At 54.8% G+C, this 23,243-nt stretch overlaps 5 protein-coding genes across 5 annotated transcripts; 3 read left to right on the forward strand and 2 right to left on the reverse strand.

Moving 5' to 3' along the window:
• Positions 1 to 3,450: 3,450 nt before the first annotated feature.
• Positions 3,451 to 6,037, forward strand: CkaCkLH20_01897 (copper amine oxidase; the record flags this gene model as incomplete). The annotated part of the gene is made up of 4 exons (XM_038884616.1): positions 3,451 to 3,800; positions 3,858 to 4,717; positions 4,769 to 5,703; positions 5,753 to 6,037. The coding sequence occupies 4 exons, from the start codon at positions 3,451 to 3,453 to the stop codon at positions 6,035 to 6,037; spliced, it is 2,430 nt and encodes an 809-aa protein (XP_038750316.1).
• Positions 6,038 to 9,242: 3,205 nt separating this feature from the next.
• CkaCkLH20_01898 (uncharacterized protein) lies at positions 9,243 to 10,895 on the forward strand (the record flags this gene model as incomplete). The annotated part of the gene is made up of 1 exon (XM_038884617.1): positions 9,243 to 10,895. One exon carries the CDS (start codon positions 9,243 to 9,245, stop codon positions 10,893 to 10,895), a length of 1,653 nt encoding a protein of 550 aa, XP_038750317.1.
• Positions 10,896 to 13,514: 2,619 nt separating this feature from the next.
• On the forward strand, positions 13,515 to 18,844 carry CkaCkLH20_01899 (uncharacterized protein; the record flags this gene model as incomplete). Its single annotated transcript, XM_038884618.1, has 12 exons — positions 13,515 to 13,569; positions 13,621 to 13,799; positions 13,856 to 14,704; positions 14,760 to 15,374; positions 15,427 to 15,569; positions 15,620 to 15,711; positions 15,767 to 16,042; positions 16,141 to 16,445; positions 17,332 to 17,515; positions 17,568 to 17,989; positions 18,075 to 18,263; positions 18,332 to 18,844. The coding sequence occupies 12 exons, from the start codon at positions 13,515 to 13,517 to the stop codon at positions 18,842 to 18,844; spliced, it is 3,822 nt and encodes a 1,273-aa protein (XP_038750318.1).
• A 122-nt stretch (positions 18,845 to 18,966) lies between these two features.
• Positions 18,967 to 20,262, reverse strand: CkaCkLH20_01900 (uncharacterized protein; the record flags this gene model as incomplete). The annotated part of the gene is made up of 3 exons (XM_038884619.1): positions 18,967 to 19,762; positions 19,823 to 19,976; positions 20,037 to 20,262. The coding sequence occupies 3 exons, from the start codon at positions 20,260 to 20,262 to the stop codon at positions 18,967 to 18,969; spliced, it is 1,176 nt and encodes a 391-aa protein (XP_038750319.1).
• Positions 20,263 to 21,171: 909 nt separating this feature from the next.
• Positions 21,172 to 22,849, reverse strand: CkaCkLH20_01901 (cytochrome p450 monooxygenase; the record flags this gene model as incomplete). The annotated part of the gene is made up of 5 exons (XM_038884620.1): positions 21,172 to 21,638; positions 21,696 to 22,298; positions 22,362 to 22,430; positions 22,488 to 22,590; positions 22,679 to 22,849. 5 exons carry the CDS (start codon positions 22,847 to 22,849, stop codon positions 21,172 to 21,174), a joined length of 1,413 nt encoding a protein of 470 aa, XP_038750320.1.
• Positions 22,850 to 23,243: the final 394 nt, after the last annotated feature.

Consider the following 23,243-nt stretch of genomic DNA (forward strand, 5'->3'; position numbering starts at 1 on the left):
AACGATGCTTGATGCTAAGGGAATCGCATTTGCTACGGTACGCTGACATCCAACGGCTGTGAAACCCGTACTGTACCTTCACACAAGCAGGAAAGCCGCTAAACCCTAAAGAGATAAAAAGTGCGAGGTTTCCTCGTCACCGAATCATTCTGATAGGAAGCCCAAATCGCGAGCGGAACAAGCTCTTCGCGAAAGGAAAAGTAGGATTGTCCATACATTGTAGATATCCGTCCCATCCCAACCGAGGGGCGCCTTGGACGGTGTAGAACTGTGAATGATGGAAATGACATTTTACTTTCGCGGTCTGCCCGTGGCCTACAACCTGGTTTGAAACCATCGAGCGGATTTTCACTTATTGCAATCACCTATCCAAGAATTCTCTAACCTCAGTGTGATTAGAATGCGCCTTCGTTTTATATTGCTGAGAATTGCAAATGATAGAATTACAGTAGGGAAAATGCCTGATCTGATCTCATGTCAAGTTGGAAATACAACGGGTTCGATTCTCAGGCGCACTCACAGCTCCATCGTGTTGTCTCGCTGGACAGGCACTCTAGGATCCCATGGACCAGATTCTGGCGTGCGCAAATTAGGCGTTACAGCGCTGGCAGATGCATCCTTTCAAGTTGGCTCCCTTATTCAGTGCTTTAAGTCAATTCGATAAGACTCTATTATCCTTATCAGTTAGAATGCTAGATGTTTAGTTCAACAGCGAGAAATTCTAAGCTTGAAGACCGGAGATCAGAGTTCAAAGTAGCAATCTGCTGCCGTTCTTGATCTAGTATATATCAGCTCATTCGCAGAGATTGGAACTTACCTACAGGCTGATGTCGCAAAATCTCGCAGGTTAACAGCAAAGATACTGTGCCAAACTGATTGCCCCTACGAATGTGGCATCGTGGAACCACCGAGCATCGAATCTCCCTCATATTGCGACAATCTTGCTCACATGGTTGCTGAGGTTTGACATTGCGGGCGCCTGAAACAGAACAACTTGACTGTCACCCAATAATGTGAGATCAAGTGTGTGAGACGCCCGCACAAATGTCCCCTTTGCACAATCAAGGTTGGACGAGCTCACAATCTTGGTCCACGGCAGTCGTTTTCTTCTCGTTAATTGGCTCCTGGCACCTCAAATTTGCTCATGCGACATCTCTCAGCGCCCGCTGATATGCAGCTTGAAACGCGATATCAGAAGTAAATAATGCTTGAAGGTACGACTGAGCTGATGACTGTTATATAGATGTAGTCAGATGGGAAAAAATGAAAGCAGTATTTTCGTTTTTCACTTCTAAACTCGACCTGAGAATCATCATATTCCAATGACGGTATTGCCGTGTAAGTAGCACGGAAAGTGAGTAGTTGCTTCGAATAATGCACTGAGCGTTCGACTAACGAAGAAACAGGCAGTTCAATGCATGAGCTATTGCCCATCAGAACTGGCCAAAGCCCATGTTCTTTCCCTTCCTGAACTCGTCTTCACGACCTGGACCTTCCTACCGCATATCACCAATCTCTGGGGAAGGAACTCCAGGGACTGGACTCGGTCAAAATATAAAGACGCAGTCAATGACAACGGCGTAGTCCTGAGGCTCGCGACAAGATGTTGTTTCCGCAGTCAAGAAAGACCTAACCTCACTGGATTCGGACTGAGTCCGATTGACGCCGACCTCGGACTCCAAACCTGCGGACTTCAGATCCTAGGAATGGCCTATCTAACTGCCAAACAAGGACAAGCGTCGATGTCGTCAATTCCGTTCTTTCCTCGAGGGATAGGATGCCCCGTGAACGCCCATCCTCCGCGTAGACGCCAATCAGTCAACTTCACGGAAACGCCAGACCGCTGAACGCGGGGGTCCTCCACGAGCAATGAGAGGACCGGGGTAGGCCTAAGATAGGCCAACTTTTCACCTACCGAAGAACCATTTTCTAAACGCTCCGCGTTTTCATAGCAGCCCTACTCCTCTTGTTTGCCTATCAGCAACAGCAACATAAGTATGCGAGCTTATCAGCGACCCACAGCCGGGACCCGGGCCGGGAAGTGGGAAGTGGGGCTGTTACCGCGATGGCCCCCGATGTCAACGGCAGTTCATCGGCAACCGCAGCAATCACTCAAGTTCATCCGGTGAGTTCTGAGTCAATTCTTGCAAAATTCAAAGTGAACTAAACTCATTGACAGGTGGATCCGCGGTAGTTATCGAAACTTTCTATTCGTTCTCTCCGCCCGATAGTCCATCGCCGGTTACGTTGCTGCATACAACTTGCCTGCCGGTTGATAGTCCGAGATAAGAACAACCTGAAGATAAGGTCGACGCAACGCCAACAAAGTCTCCCATGAGTTGCATATGCGGAGATTTGTCAACGAAATGGTCATGCTATCATGGGCAACGCAACGTTTGTTGGACTTGTCCCAGGCCTATTGTCAGCCAAAACGACATCGTCTAGATGACAATGTTTTAGTGGTTTCGACCTAGCTATGACTTGGAGCACTACTCGGGAATGCCCAGAATCTCCCCGCATCGGGTTCAGAAGCTTGATCTTGAACACCGGATGGGCCCCGCATACCCAGCCTCTCCACATGGTTCTCAATCCTGGCAACTTCCCATCAACCACCTGGCGAGCCAGGGCCTACCCCGAAGGCGAACCCGCCGTGATGGGCCTGACGATAACGATCACGCATCATAGCTTGGGTATTTTGGATTCAATATGCGAAACAGAAGCGATCGATTGGCTGGATGTTTCGCCTTCGGATCTATCAGCCTGGTTTAGCTCTGGTCTTATCACACAGGAAATGCAGCTTGCAGCAATACCACCTTGGACTTGTTTCCCCACGACTTGTCCAACCAACGGCCAAGACTGGTCGAATATGTCTCTTCGGAGGCATCCAATACTATCGCTCGCAGTCTTCTTGGGACTGCATACAGGCCGAACAGTTCGCAAGCCGCGGGCCGCGATATCAGTAGTGTCCCGACTCGCCAGGCTGGACGGGTATCCGAATCCAGCAACTCTGTGCGATCATCCCGCCTTCCAGCGGGGCAACGACAGAAGGACTTGCATACGACATCAAGCCAGATCCATAGTCGCCAAGCCAACGCCTCTCGGAACGCATCTGCGCACAACCGAGTATTGCAGATGAGGCTCACTTTCGATGGCGGCTCGGCCTTCCAGTACGGGTTAGCTTACTACAGAGCAGGAGATGTCGGTCGACCCGAGTTGAGACAGCATTGTCTCTCAGTAGCCATACCTGGATATTCGAGGTTGTCATCCGTACTACCATCACCGGTGTCGGGGGATGCTGGTGCGGCACCTTGACGGCTCCTCTTGTGATACATTGAAAATATAAAACAACCCACGATCCTCTCGAAGTCAAAGTTCCCCCCTACTCTTGAGCTTCAAGCGCCTCTCTGAGTCTTCTTATTTGCCTGACAATACGAACGACTGCCAGACAACATGGGTCTCCCTTCGCTCGCCCGCACTCTTGGTCTGGGGGCCTTGCTTCTGCTTGGCTCTGACCTGATTCCCCAGGTCAATGGTCTTCCTAAAACCCCATGGGCGAAGCAACGTGCCAAGGGACATGGTAGAAAGGCACTGAGCCAGGCCATCGGTAAAAGACAACTCGGAAATGGCTCGGAGCCCGTCGACTGCATCCCTCACGACCCCATGGATGTTGACGCCCCCAAGGAGAATATCTGGGGGGGTTTGACCACAGTCGAAGCCGCTGGAGTCACTCAGTGGCTATTCGCTCAGCCCGAGCTGAACCTCACTGTTAGTGAAAACGCGACGTCCTGGGACAACTCGGTGTAAGTGATCCCGAAGACTTTCAATCGAGGTCTATACAGATGCACTAACATCCACAGCGTCCTTGTGGAGCTCATGCCTCCCAACAAGACGGATGCTCTGGCTTACATTGATGGGTCCGCTCCGGCTCCAGCCCGATACGCCCATGTTCTCATCGGCTTCCGCGCCTCAGAAGAACCAGAATACCAAGACATCCTTGTCGGTCCTCTTCCCGTCGCAAACGGTACTACCAAATGGGAACGCCTCGACTACCCCTACACGCGCAAGACCGGTGGTCGCGTTCGCAATCTCGATGCCGATGACGACGCTATGCAAGACTGGCTGTACGATGTCAGCAAGACCGTTGCAGACATCACCAAGGACCTCTGGAACGCCACGGGTCTCGGTCTCGAGAACGACACGCTCTCCATCTGGGGTATTGACCCTTACTACCAGGATGATGGCCGTGTTCAGCGCTGGGACACCTTCTGGAGCATTCCCGACTCCATCTTCGACGTTGGCTCCATGATGCCCATGGGCCTGTTCTTCATGTCCGACGTCACTGGCCGCGATCCGTCTAAGTGGACCGTTGAGGGTTGGTACTACAACGGCATCTTCTACGAGACCACCGAGGAGTTCCGCAACGCCTACTGGAGCGGCCAGGTTGAGAAGCTCGGCGGCAACTGGTCTGGAGACTGGTCTGCCACGGACCAACAGGGAGAGATCCTCCCCTTGGACACCAATGCGCCTCCTACCGCGGTCGCACCTCAAGGCGCCAGATACTCTGTTGATCCTGAGCGCAAGTATGTTGAGTGGATGGGCTGGAGCTTCTATGTTGGCTTCACCCGTGATACCGGCATGGCCCTCTACGACATCCGCTACAAGGGTCAGAGAATCCTCTACGAGCTCGGTCTTCAGGAGGCGCTCGCTCACTATGCTGGTATGTACACAATCCCGACCAAGATGGAATATCTTGTCTAACAATCAGCAGGAAGCGATCCCACTCAGTCTCATGTGGCTTACCTGGACACATACTACGGCTTTGGTCCTTTCGCCTTCGAGCTGCTCAAGGGTTATGACTGCCCCTCCTACGCCACCTATCTCAATTCATCCTTCTACGTCTCTGAGACCACCCACACGCATCTGAACAGCATATGTCTCTTTGAGTTCGATGCCGACTACCCTATTGCCCGTCACAGCTCCCAGGACTACGTCACTGCCACTAAGAACGTCTACTTCACCGTCCGCTCCGTTTCCACCGTCGGTAACTACGACTACATGTTCAGCTACTCCTTTTTCCTCGACGGATCTGTGGCCGTTGAAGTCCGCGCATCTGGCTACATCCAGGCCGCCTTCTACGCCAAGAACGATGGTTACGGCTTCAAGATCCACGACAACCTGTCTGGCTCAATGCACGACCACGTCGTCAACTTCAAAGCCGACTTCGACATCTTCGGCACCGAGAACACCGTTCAAAGGATGCACCAGGTGCCGACCACTCAGGTCTACCCGTGGTCCAAGGGCAAGGCGCTCAACACGATGAAGGTCGAGCGCGAGTTCATCGAGAACGAGGACGATGGCCGCTTCGACTGGAGCTACAACAACCAGGACCAGCTCTTCGTCCTCAACCAGGATGTCAAGAACAAGCACGGCGAGTACCGCGCCTACCGCATCTTGCCGTACACCGGCGCCGCGCACTTAACAGTCAAGGACTCGAGCGTGATCAAGAACTCGGCCAAGTGGGCTGGCAACGACATCATGGTCTCGAAGCGCAAGGACACCGAACCCCGCAGCAGCCACCCGTACAACAACCAGGACGTCGAGAACCCTCCGGTCAACTTTGACGCGTTCTTTGACGGCGAGAGCCTGAACCAGACGGACCTGGTGCTTTGGCTCAACCTTGGAATGCACCACGTCCCTCACACTGTAAGCTTCCCTTCCGCTGGTCGCATTGAATCAGACTAATGTGAAATAGGGTGACCTTCCCACTACGGTCTTCACGACCGCCCACTCTGGTATCCAGTTCATGCCGGCCAACTACTTCGACGTCGGTCCCAACGTTGAGACGGTGAACATGGTCCGCATCAACTACTCCAAGGGCAACACCACTGATGTTTTCACCTTCGGTGCTGAGACGGAAACATGCGGTCTCGACTATGAGCCCACTCAAGTGGACCTCTGGTCATACAAGGGCGATGTTGTTGTTCGCAAGTTCCCTTACTTGCCAGATGACCCCTACTACCAGACGGACAGCATCTAAGGGGTTCAATTAAAGCACGAACTCGAACATAATTCTAATTTTCTGAGATGATTACATGAGCATATGAAAACTTTACCGGGGGAGATTAGGGGAGGGTTGATGGATGAGACGGGGTTCCGTCGTGGAGACTCGTAGAAATAATACGATCATTTCACAGAATCTACCGTCGCTCACCATTCCAGCTTGGTGAACTTCATTTCCAACTCTTCGATGTTTTCTAAGATGCTCGGAAACTTTCAAGAATGATGCCGCATCAATGTCGTTTCAGGATGGCCGACTGGCTCGTCATCAACGATGAATGATTCATGTTGTTTAGAGCAGCATATCGGCCGCGATCTCGCTAAGAGAATAGCGCCAGGGTCTCGGACTTTGAGCAGTAAGGCGACTAGCACTGCAGCCCACAGCATGCAATCCAGTCATGTCTTCGACTAAATGACGCAGTCGTAGCAGGGGTTTCCGCTGAAATTAGTTATAATTTTCTCCTCCCCCCTTCCTTCATACTCCTGCCTCGTCTTCGTCCTCCCTCGCAACGGTCAACCTCCAAGGGGCACCGCCGATCGGCAGATCAGCGTCAGGGACGGGCGGAGGACACGTTCTCCAAGAGTAAACAAACTCGCGCGTGGTCCAATGCGCATTCTCGACGTCAAGACCTCATTACCCGATCGTCAGGTCATAGATCATCAATGATCGCCCGGGGCAGGCTTCCCCGGGCGAGCCCAGCGTTCCTCGGTTCCCCTCCAATATTGATCCGGCCAAGCAGTATCACTTCTTCGCCCCTACAGATGGCAGGCCCCATTTCCCATATTGCCGGACGCCAGCCAGGACGGCCATCGCGCAGCAGACCCCGAACCATTCACGATGTTCGATAATGTCGCCGGTATGTCTTACAAATGCCCGGGGCGGCCTACCGCGTCGTTCGTGCTCCCTCGACGCCAAGAGACTGGTTCGCCCCGTCGGCAATCCCTTAAGACCTGGCATTTTTGTCTGGTTCCGGGCACATTTTTTTTGACAGCTCCCCATCTGTCTCTCTCTCTCTCTCTCTCTATCTAGAGTCCCTCTGTCTATGGCTCTGTCTCTGTCTCTCCGTCGTGGGCGCTAGCACCGTTAGCCTTGGTCTTAGATCAAGCACTCAATTGGTTGTCAAGCAAGATGGCGCCGTGCTGGCGCCGTCAAGCATCCGTCCCAGACAAAGTCCTTTAGGGTTTGCCGAACGATGTCACGTAACTCGTCGGTAGCTTGAAGGCGCCGCCACATGGAGAGAAACCTTTCCTAAAGAAGCCGAGCTTCTCCTGGCGCTCGACGCCAATTCCCTGCCTCTGTTGGTTTCTCAGCCCTTCACCGGCTCTCTTCATCTAGCCTGCCTGACCAATCACTCCAGAGCTGGAGCTCGCTCCGATCCCGATTCTCGCAGATCCTTGAACGTATCTCGCTGAATTTCTTCTTCTGCCAGGATTCAGAGATAGACGAGGGTCGCCGATGCCTTAGCGGATGGATCGCAGTTCTTCTTGGGGCTGGAGGTTTCAAGTCCTCAGCTCCAGGCACCGGATTCGACCACCGGTGTGACGTTGGAGGGTTTGGGAATTCCAACGATGCTTGATATCATATATCACTTCACCGGTCTGGTCGTAGTACCATCATCACACCATCCACGCCCCCCATCGATATCGAAGGGGCCAGCATGCCAGTCCACGCCAAGGCACGCGCATGCCACCATCCAGCCACATCTTCGAGAAGAGAACTAGCGTAGATTTCATTGTGCTTTAAAACTGTTTTCCGGCGTCTTCCGCGGGCCCACGTTCAGCATGTCAAGGGCGGGAGATCAACAGGGCCAGCAAATCGGGCTACCACGGTGACATTGGGGCGGAGAGACACGAGTTCACCTTGTCAAGCCCATTTCTCGGGTATTGAGCCTCTTGAGCCAACATAGTTGATGTGTCAATTCACTCTAGTTGGAAGCAGATTTTGCGATGTCTCCGAAGGCCCGGATCCGATAACGGTGTCTTACGGTCGCCGACTCTATTCATGCCCAGTCTTGGCCGGTGTTCAGGTGCGGCGCTCAACATCCTCGGTGACCCGACAACCATGCCGGCCAAGCGTCAACAAAACGCGAGGCCAAGCGTTCACGTTTCTTTTGCGAAGCAAAACTTTTCTTCGTCCAGCACCACCTACGGTCCTTCACAAGCCAGGGCTGTCCGGCGTGTTTACTTCTCACACATGCTCCGGAAAACACCGTTTCCAGCGAGATGGATAGGGTCAAAAAAAGAGAGAGACGGACTGACGCCAAAGCCCAGGCCGCGCGTGGTTCTTTCAACTGTCAAGCCACGCAAGCCATGGTCCTTGATCGACTTCTTCATCCACGCTACGACTACGATGGCACGCTGTCCTCCAGGCGCCACGATCTCAGGCCACGCTCGTCGGCCTGGGGGGGGGGCAGCGCATACTGCAACGGGTGAGACAGTGGTCTCGGGAACAAATCCCTTTACACACCGCACACGCACGCCCTTGCTACCAAGCAAGAATCTCTGAAATCTCTCCCGCGCTAGACAAACCAACCTCTATTTTCGAGAGACAGCCGGCTTGGCCGCCTCCATGCCGACGGGAAACCTCCAGCCCTCGACGCCATCACTCGCATCGTCTCGTCCGTCTCTTCTTACCCCACGCCACGTGACTGCAGAAACGCATCTGGCTGAACGAACTACCCCATGCTGGCGGTCGATGGCTCCAAGGCCGGGGTCGTTCGAGTCTGGACTTCAACGTCGCCGGATTCTATTTTGGCTGTGGTCACCATCTGGTCCATCTTCAGCCGTGGCGTTCGCGAACGGGACTGCAGGCATGTGATGGTTTGTGAAGGCATTCGCCCTTCAGCATCATGAGGGAGTATATATCAGGCCATCAGGGCCCTCTCCCTTGGTGATCTTTTTTTTCCTCATCACACAGAATCAAGCAATCAAGAACACCATTTCCTAGTCTTTTTTCCTATCTCTTTTCTTTTTTTTCCTTATTTCCTTATTCCCTTTGTCATCTCTATCTCTCTTGTTTTATTTCCTTATTTTCCTATCTCTCTACCGTTCTTCTCTATCCCGACTCCCTATCATACTTTATCTCCGCCCTGGTACTCTCCATTTTTTGTAAGTTTGACCAGCAAGATGAAACGAACCGAACAGACACTGACAGATGCTAGCCTTTTCCTTAACCCAACTTCAACATGTCTTCCCCTTCCGCCATGGCCTCCTCGGTCACCCTTCCCGTCGAAGATGTCCAGGTCGTCGTTCCCGAGCTTTCTCTTACTCCTCCCGCCAGAGCCTTCTTCCCTCTGAGCAGCGCCAACTCCTCAACTCACACTCTCGTGGTTCCCGAGGCCGTACAACAGACTCAGATTCCTGCCGCTCCCGCTCACGACGATGACGACGAGGAGGACGACATCGTCGTCCCGGACAAGAAGGGCAACCGAGCCTACCGCTACCTCCGCTGGAACTTCGGCTCGGTGTATCGCCGCATCTTCACCCTCGCCTTCCTCGCCAATATCGGTGCCCTCGTCTTCGTCATCGCCTACTCTCTGGTCAGCCGCTCCTCTTACATTCTGACCCCCCAGACATGCGCCACGGCCGTTTCCGCCAACATCCTCATGGCCCTCTTCATCCGCAACGAGCACACCGTCAATGCCATGTTCAAGGTCTTCGTCCTCTTCCCCGCCAAGGCACCTCTCTCCGTCCGCCGCGCCTTCGCAAAGGTGTACTCGTACGGCGGCATCCACTCCGGCTGCGGCGTCGCCTCCTTCTTCTGGTTCGTCCTCTTCCTGATCGTCCTCACGGTCCAGATGGACCACCCGGACTCCGCCCTCCGCGCCTACATCCTCCTCTGCAGTTACCTCATCTGCGTCCTCCTCGGTCTCATCATCGGCTTCGCGCACCCCAAGGCCCGCGTCCTGCTGCACAACTGGTTCGAGGGCACTCACCGCTTCCTCGGCTGGTCCGTCGTCCTCCTCTTCTGGGCTCTCGTCATGATGCTCGCCGAGGACTACAGCATCACCGCCAACATCCCGTACGCCGCCTCCATCGCCATGACCCCCTCCTTCTGGATGCTCATCGTCATCACCCTCCTGGTCGCGTACCCCTGGACCCGTCTCCGCCTCCGCGACGTCGAGGCCGAGGCCATGTCCTCCCACGTCGTCAAGCTCAACTTCAACTACGCCGACGTCCACTACGGCCAGGCCATCCGCCTCACCGACGCGCCCCTCCGCGAGACCCACGCCTTCGCCGTCATCCCCAACCCCGCCGCCCCCGCCGAGGGCGAGCTCGAGAAGGGCCAGCAGGGCCTCAGCAACGCCGGGAAGAAGGGTTTCTCCGTCCTCGTCTCCAACGCCGGCGACTGGACCGACAAGATCATCAAGAACCCGCCCAAGAAGATCTGGACCCGCGGCGTCCCGCAGTACGGCGTGCTCCGCGTCGCCGGCCTCTTCGAGCCCTGCATCGTCATCGCCACCGGCTCCGGCATCGGCCCCTGCCTGAGCTTGTTTGTCCAGAAGCCCGACCACCCCGTCCGCATCATCTGGTCCACCCAACGTCCCGCTGAGACCTACGGACAAGCCGTGATCGACACCATCTACAAGGCCGACCCCAACGCCGTCATCATCGACACGAAGAAGACCGGGCGCCCCGACCTCGTGGCCATCACCTACCGCATCTGGGAAAGCAGTCGCCGCCAGGCCGGTATCGCCAAGATCGAGAACAGCGGCGGCAAGAAGATGGGTCCCTGCGAGGCTGTCGTCATCATCTCCAACCAGAAGGTGACGAGGAAGGTTGTCTACGGCCTTGAGAGCAGAGGCATCCCTGCTTACGGCGCCATCTTCGACTCTTAGATGAGTTCGAATCCAAAAAGGAGTGAGAGAAAAGCGGTTTCAGTCATGAGACCTCATGCATTATCGGGGAGTTCGGCTTGGATACATCTGCATAGCGGGCATTGCTGGCGTTAGCGACATATAGACTTGGGTTTTGTTTTGACAGCTTCGTACACTCGCTCAGCGTACTTTATATAGAATAGTCATAGTAAATTAAGTATATATACCCTTCAACTACATCCAGAATCCAAAGCATCAGCTCTAACTGTGAAAACTATAGACAAATGATGGGTTCATTGTAGTTGATGGCCTGCAATGAGAATGGAACCTGACTCACCTGTTGTGCTGAGGCTATGGGCTCAATCAATGGCGAGTCCAGCATCAGCCAATCAAGGCACGCCATCGGGTCGGTTAGCTCAGTTGGTTAGAGCGTGGTACTAATATTTCACCAGAAATGTTGTGTAATGCCAAGGCCGGGAGTTCAAGCCTCCCACTGATCACATTTTTGGCAAATTCTTTTGGAATGCTCTTTTGAAAATCAGATGTTCCATCTTGGACGCATTTGAATGTGAGTTTTGTAGGTTTGCACACGTACAAGGCAAGGCCCGGCTACCGTCGGAACATCTTGTCCTTCCTTCCCCTTTTTAGCAGGGTTATGTGGTCTGATTGGCCTGAAGCAAACTGCAAATGCAGACATCTGCTGACAGGTGACACGCGCCCTGCTGGCGGAAAGCCACAGCAATCTGTCGGTCGCAGTTTTCACCTATTCACATAATATCTGCTTGCTTGCTTCATCACCACCATCCAGCTCGGATGTCGGCTTCGTCAATAATTGCTCAGAGGCACCTAGCAATATGAAGGTCTTTCTCAATGGCATCCTGGATCTCCCCTCGACAGCCATGGATACCACAACCCAAGAGATTGAATCCAACGACGCCCACCAGAAGGCCAAGTAACGTTCATAACCATGTCCACTACTGTTGGCTTCGTCTCCTGGGCCAGTTTGGTCCAACAACAAAAGATCCTCGTTAACGACGCATCCGTCCTCGGAGCTCCCTCCCGCTTGCTTATTGCGGCTCACCAATAAACACCCGCGCCTTCGTCGCGTGTCATCAGTTTGTCATCCTCCCTCAGGGCAATCAGGCACAAGGCAATTTACGAAATTGGGCGTGTGTCACCTCCAACGGCCCCTCGAACTTTGGTCTCTCCAATCGGCGCCGGCTTCGACTCCTGCTCTCGCCCTTGGCTTCGGTCGACGCAATACCGTACCGTCGCATCGCTGCAAGCCGAGATGAAGACACCCGGCGCCCAGAACATGCCATTCTGCAATGGAAGACTCTTCGTCTCCTGTTCCGATCATTTCAACACACCATTTCAGCCGTCGTTTTTACCCAGCAATGGCCGTTACGATCTGTGCATGTTCCTTCGAAAACAAGACAACATCAAGGTGAACAACGCTTCACTATTAAATCGCCCGTGCCATTTGCCGCACGCATCCGGGATGGACTGGGCCGAGACTCAACAGATCCCACGAGACCGAGACACTGGAAGAAGCATGTCTTCCATCTCCCCAAAAGCCCGGAATTTGAGGGACGTATCGTTTCTTATTCGCCATGGTCGGCGCAATCTATCAGAGATATCGTGGCGTCTGTCTCGAGCCTTGGACTCTTGGTACGGCACAAACTTTCATGTCCTGCAGGGGGCCAACAGACAAACAGACTTGTCGGAGACCTCCCATCCATGAAATCCGTTGGAGGGTTGCAATCTTCTCCTGAGAAGGAGGCCAAGGGAACCCCAACTGACGACCCGAAGCCGAGTCCAGCCAAAGAACCCCCGTTCGATTGGGAAGCTCGGATCGAATTGCCGCACCGCAACGTGGGGTAGCGCCTTCGTCTGCCTCCGCATTCCCGTTCCTGGCCATGCGCTGCACCTCTCTTTCAACCTCACTCCATGGTTCAAGACATTGCATCTCGAATCCAGAAGTCTGGATATCTTGACGTCTTTTGAGACTTCCAGCTCCCAAAAACACTTCGAACCGCGGCTGAAAGGTTTCTCCTTGCGTGCGCTATTTCTTATTCCCAACTCTAGTTCGTCTCACGTGCAAACACCCGTCCCCGCGTCTGATGCCATTCCCCTTCATCTGGTTTTTGGTTTCTCCCCGTGCCTCTGGTAAATTAAGTATCCTGGATGGCCCCCCGGTCGCGCGGCTTGACCAACAAAGGCAATCAGCACTGGACTGTTACGTTCCGTGGGAAGCGTGGGAAGAGACTCCCTGCCACCCGCCCACCCCACCAACGTTTCTTCCATACCTTACTTGCCCCCGAGCAAACATTTCCTCCTATCGGCGGATTTGCATACCACGCGTGCCATCCACAATCACAGTGGCCATGACTGGACGAGCCGAATTGCGGGATCCTTTGGTCATGTGGCAGCGGCACCAAGTTTGGTCCTGTCTGTCTGAAAGAAGAAAGTGCGATATCCCAGTAGCTAGTCGCGGGTGATGTGATGGGACAGGGGAACGCTTCGGCAGACGCCGGCTTCTCGCCGTCCCTTTAAATACTGCTTACTCTCTGCTGTCACCAGAGGCTCGTCGATGTGGTTTTGGTTGCTAGACCTTTGTTGACGTTGACGTCCGGCATCATGAAGTTTTTCAGTCGCGCTGGTGCTCTGGCAGCTCTCCTGGCGGCGTCGCCACGTAGGTGCTCGAGTCCTCTCGTGTCCGAGACCGACTAACATAGAATTCCAGTTCTCGATGGAGCTGCAGCTCAGTCCTCGTCTCCGACGACCATCACGGACTCCAAGACCGGCATCATCTTCAACTCCTGGTCAGCCACCAATGCCCAGACAGCCGGCGGTATAACATACGGCTTTGCTCTGCCTCAAAATGGCTTGACGACGGACGTGAATGAGTACATCGGTTACCTCGTATGAGCTTCTGCTTCCCTTGGCCTCGTGCCCGCACTAACATTGTCGTCCCACAGCAATGTGCCTCCAAGAACGGCCAGGGAACCGGCTGGTGCGGCATCTCCCTCGGCGGCACGATGACCAACAAGCTCCTGCTGATGGCCTGGCCCAACGGCGCCGACATCCTCACCTCTTTCCGCTGGACGTCGGGCTACGACATGCCCGCGGTCTACGCCGGTGACGCCAAGTTGACGCAGATCTCGTCCACCATCAACGCGACTCACTACACCCTCATCTACCGTTGCCAGAACTGCTTTCAATGGAACCACAACGGTGCAACAGGCGGCGTCAGCACCAGCGCAAAGTCCCTCGTTCTCGGCTGGGCCCAGGCCTTCACAAGCCCGACCAACCCGTCCTGCCCGGCCAACATCAACCTCATCCAGCACGAGAACCAGAACATCCACGGCACCAGCATCGACGCCAACATCGCTAACCCGTCTTACTCCGCTTGGGCGGCATTGGCGACGAAGACCGCCACGGGTAACTGCGGCGGCAGCGGAACGGCAACCACTTCGGTGCCTACTGCGACCGCGACTGCTGGCCCGACAGGTGTCCCCGTCCCGTCCCAGACATATGACTACATCGTCGTCGGCGCCGGTGCCGGTGGTATTCCTCTGGCTGACAAGCTGAGCGAGGCCGGTAAGAGTGTTCTCCTGATCGAGAAGGGCCCTCCATCTTCCGGCCGCTGGGGTGGTACCATGAAGCCTGCTTGGCTGGAGGGCACCAACTTGACTCGCTTCGATGTACCGGGCCTTTGCAACGAGATTTGGGAGAACTCCGCCGGCGTTGCTTGCCAAGACACGGATCAGATGGCCGGTTGTCTTCTCGGAGGCGGCACCGCTATCAACGCTGCGCTGTGGTGGAAGGTAAGTCAGATGTCCCCTACTCATGTCTTCTAGCCCACCGTCTTACATCGTTCAGCCTTACAACCTGGATTGGGACTACAACTTCCCTTCGGGCTGGAAGTCGTCCGACGTCGCCGCCGCCACGTCGCGCGTCTTCTCTCGCATCCCCGGGACCACGACCCCTTCGCAAGACGGCAAGGTCTACCTCACCGCGGGCCGAGACGTCATCACCGGCGGCTTGAAGGCAGGAGGCTGGAACGAGATCGACCTCAACGCGAACCCCAACTCCAAGAACCGCACCGTCGGCAAGACGCCCTACATGTACTCGGGCGGCGAGCGTGGCGGGCCGATGGCGACGTATCTGGTATCCGCCAGCAAGCGCTCGAACTTCAAGCTGTGGATGAACACCGCGGTCAAGCGCGTCGTCCGGTCGGGTGGACACATCACGGGTATCGAGGTCGAGCCGTACCTGAACGGCGGGTACAAGGGCACCGTCAACGTCACGCCCATCTCCGGCCGCGTCATTCTGGCCGCTGGTACCTTCGGAAGTGCCAAGGTTCTCATGCGCAGTGGTATCGGACCGAAGGACCAGCTTGATGTGGTCAAGAGCTCCACGGACGGGCCGACTATGATCGCTGACAGTTCGTGGATTACTCTGCCCGTCGGTTACAACCTGGAAGACCACACGAACGTAAGTTGCATCGGACCAAACCTATCTCCGGACAGAAACTGATTCAAAATAGACCGATACAGTTGTGTCGCACCCCAGTGTCGAGTTCTACGACTTCTACGAGGCGTACGACGCCCCGAACGTCACCGATAAGAACGCTTACCTCCAGAAGAGGAGTGGTATCTTGGCGCAGTCTGCCCCCAACATCGGTCCTCTGTAAGTTCAATCAAGTCGTGGCCCTAGACGTCATGCTAACCGCGTGAAAGCTTCTTCGAGGAGCTCAAGGGCGCCGACGGAATCACTCGTCAGCTCCAGTACACCGCCCGCATGGAAGGCAGCCTCGGTGCTCCTAACGGAAGTAAGTCCCCATTCCCACGACACGATTCCCCATTCAGTGACTCACAAACATACAGAGTCAATCACCATCAGCCAGTACCTCGGCCGCGGTGCCACCTCTCGCGGCAGGATGACGATCCAGGCCAATCTCGGCACCGTGGTCTCGACCGTGCCGTACCTCCGCGACAAGAACGACGTCGAGGCCGTGATCAAGGGTATCGAGAACCTCCAGGCCTCGCTCAAGAACGTGCCCAACCTCACCTGGCTGTTCCCGGAGCCGGGCACCACCGTCCGAGACTTCGTCAACAACATGCTGGTCTCGTACTCCAACCGCCGCGCGAACCACTGGATCGGTGAGTTCTATCCTGTCCCACCCCTTCATGCTTGATCTACAACCGGCTTCTCCGACTTCGAAGCCACGTTCTCGGGCTCGCTAACACGAACGACGCAGGCACCAACAAACTCGGCACCGCGGACGGCCGCAACGGCGGCGACGCCGTCGTCGACCTGAACACGAAGGTCTACGGCACCGACAACCTCTTCGTCGTCGACGCGAGCATCTTCCCGGGCATGGTCACCACCAACCCGTCGTCCTACATCGTCGTCGCCTCGGAGCACGCCGCGGCCAAGATCCTCGCACTCGCCACCTCCAAGGCCGGCGCGCTGTACGACCAGTGCGGCGGCTCGACGTGGAACGGTAGCTTCCAGTGCGCCGCGAATCTGAAGTGCACGGTCAAGGACTCGTACTATTCTCAGGTATGTCGACTTATTCTCCTCTTTCCGGTCTCGCGATGGGGCCAATTGATGCGTTCATGAGGAGGTTGTTTGCTAACTCCAATCGAACAGTGCTTGTAACAAGCCCTGGGTGACCACGAGTCGCGGGAGAAGTCCACGTGGGCCATTTTTCGTCTCTTTTTTCACATGTACATATTCTCTACAATTTTGCCCCCGGTACATATTCGACAATCAGAACATTCTTCGTATATATATCTATATCCACCTGCCTTGTCCCGACTCGTCCGTCATTTCGACCATCCCAATGTGTGTATGCAGCGTAATTGTATCCTCGGCCCAGCTGTCATCAAACATGCGCACCAATGACCACCGAGCACCCAAAGCTCGTAAACCCCACACACACAGACACACACATCTTCACCGCACGCGCGAGACCTGACGTCGTATCTGAGAGATCTCCCGGCACCTGGGAGTTCCCCAGTTGCCCCTCTTCATAAGGTTGGAGTTAGTCTGCGCTTCCCTGTTCTCTCGAAGCCGCCTGACTCTCCCGTTCCTGGTAATCATGTACTCCGTACCGAGCGGAGGGGGCCGAACACGGCACATTTTCCCTGTTTCTCGCTCCGTGACGATGTTTCCCCCCGGTGAAATTTCCTGCGTGTCTGCGTTATTAGTACGGCACCATTCGCCGACCATGGTCAGAATGCCCTCGTGACTGACTAGCTGAACGATATTGCACGCGTCCCACGGTGTAACCCTCCGAACTGTCAACATCCCGGCTCCGAAGCCCCCGTCGCGCCGCCCCAATCCCCGGCAGGGCAAGATCAGCGGGCAGTTCTTCCATCACGGAAAATTCGCACGTAGTGTCTGGGCGCACTATATGGATGAATGAAATGACCGAACATTTTAGCCTCGGCGGGTTCCTAGACGTCCATCCGTCCCAATCCGTGCTCTCCCCAGGCTCCACGATGCTACTCGCGCTGCAATGTCGCGATACCCGCCCGCCATCACGCTTGGCTTCTCGGGCGGAGTCGTCGTCGTCGTCTCTATGACGGCGATGGAAGCCCAAGGTCGTGTCTACCCCGGATTGCGGGGTTCGTCAGAACTGAGCTCATAAACCGACCGTCTTCGCACACCCCATTGCAGACCAGTGGTCGACCTCTTCAGTGTTTCTCGTGATACCCTCTCGTCCTTTCCTGAGAGACCACGCTGCCCACGTCGAGACAATGCCGTCCTTCAAAGCCCTCCTGGGCGCCGGTCTGGCCGCGACCGCGGTCTTCGCCTCTCCCATCCAGTCCCTCGACTTCACCGGGAATCTCGCTCCCCGCGCGGATCCGAGCCTGACGGGATACCTCGGTGCCTTCTTCCTCGGCGCCGACCCCTACGTCTACCTCTACCTCAGCAACGGCAACAACCCGACCTCCTACCGCGCCCTCAACTCGGGCTCTCCCGTGATCAAGCCCACCAAGGGCACCGGCGGCGTGCGCGACCCGGCCATCATCGAGGGCGGCGGCGCCGAGAAGGGGAAGAAGTGGTACATTGTCGGAACGGACTTGGACATTGGCAAGGTTTGTGATCTCCGTCCCTTCGTTTTCAGTCCGAAGTTTGAGATGAGATGAACGAAAGTTTGTGCTGACCAGTGCCAATGATCAGACGACGTGGGACGCCGCCCAGAGACAGGGAAGCAAGGGCATCTTCGTCTGGGAGAGCACCGACCTGGTGAACTGGAGCGGCGAGAGGCTCGTGGTCGTCGAGAACTCCAGCGCCGGCATGGTCTGGGCCCCCGAGGCCATCTGGGATCCGTCCAAGGGACAGTATCTCGTCCACTGGGCGTCCAAATTCGTGAGTTCCTGCAATGACGAAACCACCCGTCGTTCTTATCCTCTCGAAGACTAACCTCGCGATATCAGTACCCCTCCTCGGACCCGAACCACACCGGCGCGCCCGGCCCCATCGTGATCCGCTACGCCTACACCTCCGACTTCCGCACCTTCTCCGCGCCGCAGACGTACATCGACAAGTCGCCCACCAACATCATCGACCTCAACATCCTGCCGACGTCCTCGGACGGCAAGTCGTTCGTGCGCTTCCTGAAGGACGAGAGCCTCAAGACGGTCTTCGTCGAGGTCTCGACCACGGGCTTGTTCGGCACCTGGACGCGGCCTGGCGGCAGCTCCGCGATTATTCAGTCCAGCGTGGAGGGGCCTGCGAGTTTCTGGGATAACCAGGTCGCTGGCCGCGCGCATGTCTTGCTGGATTTCTACGGCGCTGATGGGTACAGGCCGTATGAGACGGGTAATGTGGCGAGTAACTCCGGATGGACTGCTAGCTCGCGGACTGGTTTCCCTAGTGGACTGAGGCATGGAAGCGTGTTGCCTATTAACCAGACGTTGTATGACGCATTGGGCAGACGATGGGGCTAAACATTAGGATGTAGTTTTCGTGATCTGAGGGAAACAAATGAATCATACTTGGAAATGATGTACTACTGTGTTTCATCGTCAACCCTTTCGCATCCTGGTGAGCTCTCAGTCCGGATCCGACTTTACGCCGGCAACTCAGACGCGTTGTTTCCGATGCCGGGAGGATTGATGGCCGGCATCTCAGTCACGGGGCGCATAACATAGTCGTCCGGCGTCATCGGCATTGGTGCGGGACTATGAGATGGCGCGCGGCTGTGCTGCTGATGCAGGCTTGGTGAAGCCGACGGAGTGGGCGCAGAATAGTATGGATGCTCGGAACCTGCCATCTCATTGACACTCATATTTGTCTGGTAGTACCCCTTGTACGCATCGGACGAAGAACCTGGGGCTGGCGCTTGTGGGTGAGTTTGACCTCCCATACCTCCCATTTCATATGCATACGGCTGGCTCATGCTGGCTGCGCCGCCACTGCCTCCGTTATGATCGGGATTTCTGCTGCGTTTTCTGACCAGTAGCCACACGACAGCTGCGGTGCTCATACCAAGAACAGCAAGACCGCCGATGACTCCTCCCACAATTGCGCCAACGGGCGCGGAGGACGTGGGAGGCGAGGGCGTTTCTGTTGCCGTTTCTGAACTTGCGTCCGATGATGAAGTTGCGGGAATAGAGTCGATGCTTGATGTGGGAGGGGCAGATTCGGACGTCTGGATGGATAAAGGACGACTTGTCGTTCGGGTGCTAATACTCGACCGAATGCCAGACGAACTAGCGATCGTCGAACTACCTTTCAACTCGAGAAGAATCTTAGTGCCTCTGGCTCTACTGTTTCCGCAACGAACTCCAGTGATGGTGGTTACGGTGCCTTTCGTTATCGGTTTCAAAGCCGTGACGCAGAACGGGAAGTCGGTGGCGTAGTTGCTGCAGTAGAATGCCGTCAGTGGCATATCCCACCCGGTTACGCGCAAGAATGAGACTCACCAGCAGAGCGTCCCCGCACCCGCGATGCTTTTGGAACAGATGGTGTTTGTACGTTCAAGACAGGCTGTGTACGGCGCCGCAGAGCTGGAAGCACAGCCGAAGTGGGTGCCGCTAGTCGCGCACTGGTTGGTATAACAGTCAAAGGCCTCGCTATCTGATGATTCTCATGTCAATATATCGAGTATGAAGTGTTGGGAGATGTAGATTTGCTTACTGTACTGATAATAACCGCATGTTGGGCCGCCTACTTGTCTCTTCAGAGCTATAGCCGCGAATCGGGGGTTGGGAGGCGGTGTAGGTGCTGCAGACCATGCTCCAAACTCGTCTTCGAAATGCGGAAGTGTTTTCGCAGGTGATGAAATCTTGGAGTCACCCAATCTGATGGCCAAAGCTGGTAGGAGAAGGCCTAGGAGAGGGACGAGGCCTATTCTGGTGAACATCGTGATATGCCGGTGCAAGGAGCTCCGGGCCAGCTTATCGACGAAGAATTTTGATCGTGGGAAACTACAAATATTCAATGTGTCCTCAAAATAGAACGAAAATGAAAAGGAAAGATGAAAATGAGATGCACCAGAAGTTTTCGGGAACCAGCAGTAGACAGTCAACAACCTTCGGCCGTCAAGCACGCGGCTTGGGACGAGCGGTCGTGCGCTGACATGGAAACGGAGGCTGCATGGAACTAGTACTCCACGCAGAATCCAATTTGGATCTACAGAGAAGGAATGAGGCCATGATACGCAATGAAGGCTTTTGTTCACGGTAGTATGAGACGCGTGCAAGGTAACAACCCCTGAAATGGTGGCGCTTTTCGCACAGACGAAGCGCTTGCCCAGACTCAGTCAACGATCACAACAGGTCAACATAGGACTCAATTACATAATCGTTCAGTCTCACACTTCTTGTGTTCTCTTATGATCATGTGGTAGCCTAGGATATGTGGCGTTGGGCACGGTCAAGTTGCGGGCACTATCCATTCAGGGGGATCTTGTCGTAGAGAACAGGACCGTCGGCGGATCGTCAGCGCCTTGGCAAGTGACACTAGCCTACCTCAGATTTCTACGACTGCCTGGGGGTGGCTTAGTGATGAAATTTGATCGCATAGCTGTTGAAAACTGAAGCGGAGTGGGTTTCTTGGGATGTCGTGGTTGGCATCTGGGCTTGCATCTATGTAGGATTGCTCGAAATGACGGAGGTTCTCAGCTCTCAGCTGCACAGTAGAGAAGGGCTTACAAAAGTGACCTTACTATTGCCTAAAGGCTAGAATATCTCAAAAGAATTTCACATAAACCATACTATTGACTGATCAAACAGACAGCTGAGAGAAGTAGATATGTCAAATACGCAGAAATTCAAGCAACACCACCTTCGGCAGTCTCAGTCGCAAAGTCCAGAGAGTCAATATCGAGCTCCTCCTCCCGCCTCTTGAACATGATGACGGTCTTCGGGTTGATCTGTCTCCCGACTCCTGCCACAAAGGGGTCCGCCGTGTTTCCAGGCGCAAGCTTCCAGTCATACTTCAAGAGCAGATGGCAGAGCGCAACCTTGACCTCATTAGAAGCAAAGAATCTGCCAGGACAAGCGTGCTGGCCGTGGCCGAAGGCGAGGTGGTCGGGGCTCGTCGTCACCAGCTGCGCCTTATGCACGTTGCCCGGCTCTTCGCGCATGCGTTTGAAGCGGTAGATGTCGTACTTGTCCACGTCTTGGTGGATCTTGGGGTCTTTCATTGCAGATGCATCGACGACGACTCGCTCTCCGTGTCGGATCGTGATGCCATCTTCAAGTTTGATATCCTTGGTGGCGATGCGGCGCATTTGAACTGAGGACTATTAATAACAGAATATTCACCCCTTAGGAACAACATGCGGTGACTTACACATTGAGTTCGGCTTCATGCGTTGCGTCTCTTTGAAAGCGCTGTCCATGAGTTTCATGTTGTATAGTGCGCTTTTCTTCCACCCTTCAGCCTTCAGAACCTGGATAATCTCCTCGCGGAGGGGCTCGATGAGGTCCGGCTCGTTCGCGAGAAACAACATGGTCTGGGCCAGCAGGTCCGTCGTGGTGTGGATGGCGGCGAAGGAGAGTGTCAACTGGAACACAGCCGCATCGTAATACTGCCCTTTGCATTCGAGTTCAGCCCATTCAATGGCGTCGTTGTAGTCGGGAATATCGACGCCTTCTTCCACAGCTCTCTTTTTCAACAGACGCCGGCTTTCGATTACGGCGCTGATGAGTGTCCGGGCTTTGGCCAGGTGTTGGCGAACAAGCTTGCAGCCGGGCAGAAACCAGTGCAAAAGGGGCCTCAGGGAGTGAGGGACGAATGTCAGCTTCATAGCAGCCATGAAGGAGACGACCGTGTAGTCCTTGGTGACACGCAGCCACTCCTCGTTGCGGCACAATTCCTCGCCCAAGAATACACGGGAGGAGAGGCGGGCAACGAGGTCAAGGATGGCGTCTTTCGCAGGGACTTCCTGCCAGTCTAGATGAGAGTGAGTATGAGATGAAAAGCATGAGGATCATAGCGGGAGCTGTGAGTCCATACCAGCAGACTCCCCGAATATGCGGCGCGCGGCGAACTCAGTTTCCAACGAGAGCGGTTTAGTCACGGTGTCTAGAGTTCCAAAAGTTAGCTCTGACAATTTTGAGTTTGTGGTGTACTTGTACTCACTGAAGTATTTCGTCAGCTGTTTCCTTGCAACGCTTTGTAAAATCTGCGAGTCGTGGTCCACGAAGCCAAAAGGTTCGAAGCCAGGGATTCGGTAGTGGAAGTCCTAAGGCAGTCTAATCAGTTTCCAGTGGAATGGCGTATGAGAGCTTACTGTAAAGTAAATCAATAGGTAGTTATCATTGTCTGCTTACCGCTTTGATAAACTCGCCAAAGCTTAGGTTGTCTTCGTTGCGAATGCTGTGAGCGAAACGGGGAGGTAGAACCGTGAGGTCACCATTCTCTGACAACACTCTGAAGGGCGTCTCAGAGTTTCTGGACCTTGCCTTGTCAATGACTTTCATCCCCGTTCGGAGAAAGTCCATTCGTGCCAGAGGTCGGGGGCGGAACCATTTCGGAGGGTTGATAAAGGGTATGTCGTCTTTCCTGTTGAGTCTGAGAGCAACAGACACGACGACGAGGAGGGCTGTGATAATATAGCCATGCGGCCGCATCTCAAGCCCTGAGGGAAGCATAGTATCCGCCCATGAGTTCGGATGGGCTATCGGCAATGAGGATGCCATGTTGGATTTTGGCATCAATGTACGTGTTTTGTGTTGAACAAGATACAGAAAGTGATGATGGGAAGACGCCATTTTCAACTATGCACGAGACCTTATTTAAATACGTCCACGTCTCAAACGTCGGGAAGCCATTGATGTGATCTAATTAACGAGCATAACAGCAGTGAGCTTCATCTCCACGGGAGTCTTCATTCCG

This window comes from Colletotrichum karsti (genome assembly GCF_011947395.1).
Source record: "Colletotrichum karsti strain CkLH20 chromosome Unknown Scaffold4, whole genome shotgun sequence".
Classification (NCBI taxonomy): domain Eukaryota; kingdom Fungi; phylum Ascomycota; class Sordariomycetes; order Glomerellales; family Glomerellaceae; genus Colletotrichum; species Colletotrichum karsti.